This window comes from Penaeus monodon, chromosome 7, assembly GCF_015228065.2.
Source record: "Penaeus monodon isolate SGIC_2016 chromosome 7, NSTDA_Pmon_1, whole genome shotgun sequence".
NCBI classification, from domain to species: Eukaryota; Metazoa; Arthropoda; class Malacostraca; order Decapoda; family Penaeidae; genus Penaeus; species Penaeus monodon.
Genome location: NC_051392.1, coordinates 10,305,696 through 10,310,695, shown reverse-complemented (window position 1 = coordinate 10,310,695; position 5,000 = coordinate 10,305,696). Strand labels below are relative to the sequence as shown.

General features: G+C 72.4%; 1 protein-coding gene across 1 annotated transcript in view; it reads right to left on the bottom strand.

Moving 5' to 3' along the window:
• The window catches only part of LOC119575531 (basic proline-rich protein-like), a 67,630-nt gene that overhangs the window by 56,813 nt on the left and 5,817 nt on the right, over positions 1 to 5,000 (bottom strand). Inside the window, 8 exon segments of the mRNA XM_037923182.1 lie at positions 181 to 206; positions 346 to 443; positions 832 to 953; positions 955 to 1,109; positions 1,248 to 1,461; positions 1,464 to 1,599; positions 2,599 to 2,631; positions 3,160 to 3,259. Of these exon segments, the coding sequence (XP_037779110.1) occupies positions 181 to 206; positions 346 to 443; positions 832 to 953; positions 955 to 1,109; positions 1,248 to 1,461; positions 1,464 to 1,599; positions 2,599 to 2,631; positions 3,160 to 3,259 (884 nt within the window).

The following is a 5,000-nucleotide window of genomic DNA, read 5'->3' as shown; positions in this document are numbered from 1 at the left end:
TCCCGGGGGGAGGGGGGGAGCCGGAGGAGGGGGAGGATCCGGGGAGGGGGAGGAGCCGGAGGGGGGGGAGGGGGTCGGGGGGAGGGGGAGGAGCCCGAAAAAGGGGGAGGGTCCAAAAAAGGGGGGGAGGGGGCCGGGGGGAGGGGGAGGAGTCCAGGGGGAGGGGAGGGGTCCGGGGGGAGGGGGAGGCCGGGGAGGGGGAGGGGTCCGGAGGAGGGGGAGGGGTCCGGGGGGAGGGGAGGAGTCCGGGAGGAGGGGGAGGGGTCCGGAGGAGGGGGGGAGTCCGGGGGGAGGGGAGGATCGGGAGGGGGGGGGAGGGGCCCAGAAAAAGGGGGAGGAGTCCAGGGGGAGGGGGAGGGGTCCGGGGAGGAGGGGGGGGGTCCCCGGGGGGAGGGGGAGGAGCCCAAGGAGGAGGGGGAGGGGGTCCGGGAGGAGGGGGAGGGTCCGGGAGGAGGGGGGGGAGCCCCGAAAGGGGGGAGGCCGGAGGGGGAGGAGTCCCGGAGGAGGGGGGGGGAGGAGTCCGGGAGGAGGGGGGGGATGGGGGGAGGGGGAGGAGTCCGGGGGAGGGGGAGGAGTCCAGGAGGAGGGGGGGGGGAGTCCAGGAGGGGGGGAGGAGTCCGGGAGGGGGGGAGGAGTCCGGGGGGAGGGGGAGGGTTCGGGAGGAGGGGGGGAAGTCCGGGGGGGAGGGGGAGGGGTCCGGGAGGGGGGGGAGGGGCCCCGGAAAAAAGGGGAGGAGTCCGGAGGAGGGGGGGGGGTCCGGGAGGGGGGAGGATCCGGGAGGAGGGGGAGGGGCCAGAAAGAGGGGGGGAGTCCAGGAGGGGGGGGAGTCCGGGGGGAGGGGGAGGAGCCCGGGGTGGAGGGGGAGGAGTCCGGGAGGAGGGGGAGAGTCCGGGGGGAGGGGGAGGAGTCCCGGGGGGAGGGGGGGGGAGCCCCGAAAAGGGGGGGGGTCCAAGAGGGGGGGGGGGGAGGAGTCCGGGGGGAGGGGGGGGGGTCCGGAGGAGGGGGAGGAGTCCGGGAAGGGGGGGAGGAGGCGGGAGGAGGGGGGGGAGTCCGGAGGGGGGGGAGGAGTCCCGGGGGAGGGGGGGGGAGTTTAGGGGGAGGGGGAGGAGTCCGGAGGAGGGGGAGGGAGTCCGGGAGGGGGGGGGGAGTCCAGGAGGAGGGGGGGGAGTCCGGGAGGGGGGGGAGGGTCCGGAGGAGGGGAGGAGCCGGGAAAGGGGGAGGAGTCCGGGGGGAGGGGGAGAGCCCCGGGGGAGGGGGAGGATCCGGGGGGAGGGGGAGGAGTCCGGGAGGGGGGGAAAGGAAGGGGGGAGGGGGGGGAGGAGTCCGGGAAGAGGGGGGAGGAGTCCGAGGAGGGGGGGGGGAGTCCGGGAGGGGGGGGGAGGAGCCAGGGGGGGGAGGAGTCCGGGGGAGGGGGAGGGGTCCGGGAGGAGGGGGAGGGGCCCCGGGGGGAGGGGGGAGGAAGCCGGAGGGGGGGAAGGGGGCCCCGGGGGAGGGGGGGAGTCCGGAGGAGGGGGGAGGAGTCCGGGAGGAGGGGGGGGGAGCCCGGGAGGAGGGGGGAGGAGTCCGGGAGGAGGGGGAGGAGCCGGGAGGGGGGGAGGATCCCGGGGGGAGGGGGAAGTCCGGGGGGAGGGGGAGGGCCCGGGAGGGGGGGGAGGAGTCCGGAGGAGGGGGGGGGAGTCCGGGAGGGGGGGGAGGGGGCCCCGGGGGGAGGGGAGGAGCCGGGAGGAGGGGGAGGAGGGCCGGGGGGGAGGGGGAGGAGCCGGGGGAGGGGAGGAGCGGGAGGAGGGGGAGGAGCCCCGGGGGGGGAGGGGAGGAGTCCGGGAGGAGGGGGGAGGAGTCCCCGGGGGGAGGGGGAGGAGTCCGGGAGGAGGGGGAGGAGTCCGGGAGGAGGGGGAGGAGTCCGGGAGGAGGGGGGGAGGATCCGGGAGGAGGGGGAGGAGCCCAGAAAGAGGGGGAGGAGTCCAGGAGGAGGGGGAGGAGTCCGGGAGGAGGGCGGAGGAGGCCCAGAAGAGGGGGGGAGCCAGGAGGAGGGGGAGGGAGTCCGGAGGAGGGGAGGAGTCCAGGAGGAGGGGAGGAGTCCGGAGGAAGGGGGAGGAGGCCAGAAGAGGGGGAGGAGTCCAGGAGGGAGGAGGGAGCGTCCGGGGGACGGGGGGGGAGCCCGGGAGGAGGGGGGAGGAGTCCAGGAGGAGGGGAGGAGTCCGGAGGAGGGGGGGAGTCCGGGAGAGGGGAGGAGCCCAGGAGGAGGGGGGAGTCCGGAGGAGGGGAGGAGTCACGGGAGGAGGGGGAGGGGAGCCCAGAAAGAGGGGGAGAGTCCAGGAGGAGGGGGATGTGAGTCGGGGGGAGGGGGTGGAGCCCGGACGCGAGGGGGACGGAGTCCGGGAGGAGGGGAGGAGTCCGGGAGGAGGGGGAGGAGTCCGGGAGGAGTCGGGGAGGAGTCCAGGAGGAGGGGGAGGAGACCGGGAGGAGGGGGAGGAGTCCAGGAGGAGGGGAGGAGTCCAGGAGGAGAGGGGAGGGAGTTAGGGAGGAGGGGGAGGAGTCGGGAGGAGGGGAGGAGTCCGGGAGGAGGGGGAGGAGTCCCGGAGGAGGGGGAGGAGTTCGGGAGGAGGGGGAGGAGCGGGAGGAGGGGGAGGAGTTTTTTTCAGGAGGAGGGGCGGGAGGAGTCACGGAGGATGGGGGAGGAGTCCAGGGAGGAGAGGGGGGAGGAGTCCGGGAGGAGGGGGGAGGAGTCGGGAGGAGGGGAGGAGGCCCAGGAAAGAGGGGGAGGACAAGTCAGGAGGAGGGGGGAGGAGTCAAGGGAGGAGGGGGAGGAGTCCCAGGAGGAGGGGAGAGAGTCTCCAGGAGGAGGGGGAGGAGTTCGGGAGGAGGGGGAGGAGTCCGGGAGGAGGGAGGAAGCACAGAAAGAGGGGGAGGAGTCCAGGAGGAGGGGGGAAGGCGTACGGGGGAGGGGTGGAGGGAGGAGGGGGAGGAGTCGTTTGAGGGGGGGAGGAGTTGGGAGGAGGGGGGAGGAGTCCGGGAGGAGGGGGAGGAGTCCAGGAGGAGGGGGAGGAGTCCAGGAGGAGGGGGAGGAGTCCAGAAAGAGGGGGAGGAGTCCAGGAGGAGGGGAGGAGTCGGAGGAGGGGGAGGAGTCCAGGAGGTAGGGGGGAGACGGAGGAGTCGGATGGAGGTGGAGGAGTCGGAGGAGGGGGCGGGAGGAGCCGATAAGAGGGGGAGGCAGTCCAGGAGGAGGGGGGAGGAGGGGTTCCGGGAGGAGGGGGAGGAGTTCAGGAGTGAGGAGGGAGGAGTCCGGGAGGGAAGGGGGAGGAGTCAGGGAGGAGGGGGAGGAGTCGGAGGAGGGGGAGGGAGCCCAGAAAGAGGGCGGCGGAGTCCAGGAGGAGGGGAGGCGTCCGGGAGGAGGGGCGGAGTCACGGGAGGAGGGGGAGAGCCCAGAAAGAGGGGGAGGAGTCCAGGAGGAGGGGGAGGAGTCCCAGAGCGCACGCAGACACGGGGGGGAGTCCGGGAGGTAGGGACGAGGAGTCCGGGAGGAGGGGAGAGGGAGTCGGGAGGAGGGGGAGGAGTCCGGGAAGAGGGGGAGGAGTCCGGGAGGAGGGGAGGGAGTTTCCAGGAGGAGGGTGGAGGAGTCCGGGAGGAGGAGGAGAGGAGCCGGGAGGAGGGGGGAGGAGTCCAGGAGGAGGGGGAGGAGGCGGGCGGAGGGGGAGGAGATTCCAGGAGTGGGGGAGGAGCCGGAGGAGGGGGAGGACTGTCCGGGAGGAGGGGGAGGAGTCCGGAGGAGGGGGAGGAGTCCGGGAGGAGGGGAGGAGTCTGGAGGAGGGGGGAGGAGTCCAGGAGGAGGGGGAGCGAGCACCAGAAAGAGGGGGAGGAGTCCAGTAGGAAGGGGGAGGAGTCGGAGGAGGGGGAGGAGTCCCCGGGAGGAGGGGGAGGAGTCCGGGAGGAGGGGGGAGGAGTCGGGAGGAGGGGGAGGAGTCCGGGATGGAGGGGGAGGAGCTCCGGGGAGGAGGGGAGGAGTCCGGGGGAGGAGGGGGAGGTTTCCGGGAGGAGGGGGAGGAGTACCGGGAGGAGGGGGAGGAGTCCGGGAGGAGGGGAGGAGTCGGGAGGAGGGTGGGAGGAGGTCCAGGGAGGAGTGGGAGGAGTCCAGGAAGGAGGTGGGAGGAGTCCGGGAAGGAGGGGAGAGGAGTCCGGGAGGAGGGGGAGAGAAGCACGGGAGGAGGGGGGGAGTCCGGGAGGAGCGGGGAGGAGTCCCGGGAGGAGGGGAGGAGCCGGGAGGAGGGGGAGAGTCCGGAGGAGTGGGAGGTCCGGGAGGAGGGGGGAGGGCCCGGGAGGAGGGGGGGGGAGGTCCAGGAGGAGAGGGGGAGGAGTACGGGAGGAGGGAGGAGTCCGGGAGTTTAGGAGGGGCGGAGTACGGGAGGAGTGGGGAGGAGTCCCGGCGGAGGGGGAGGAGTCCGGGAGGAGGGGGAGGAGTCCGGGAGGAGGGGGAGGAGTCCGGGAGGAGGGGGAGGAGTCCGGGAGGAGGGGGAGGAGCCCGGGAGGAGGGAGTGAAAATGAATTTTGGGGGGAATAGGAGAAGGGGGGTAGGGAATGCCTCGAGGGTAAGGGGGTTGACAGGTTAGGGTAGAGATAGGGATATCCTGAGGTTATGGGTAGGGGGGACCGTGGGATTGTGGGTAAGAGAACTGTGGGTAGGGAATAATGGCTAGGGAAAGGGGTAGGGGATGGGATTGAGAAGAAATCGTGGGGGAGGAGGTGCGAGAGAAGTGGCAGGGTGGACCGTAGGGTAAGAGAAAGGAGTCTAAGGTAGGTGGAAGGCAAGAGTCGAGAAAGATAGTGGGTAGAAAGGGATGATTGAAAGGATTAGAGTAGAGAGGAGGGATTAGGTAAATCAAATTAAGGGGGGGGTTGAAGGGAGGGGGTACAGAGAGTTGGGGGGATAAACAGAGTTAGGTAAGGGGGTGGGAAATGAAGTGGGATAGAGTAAAGGAAGGGAATAGATAAGTGCAAAGGGAGGA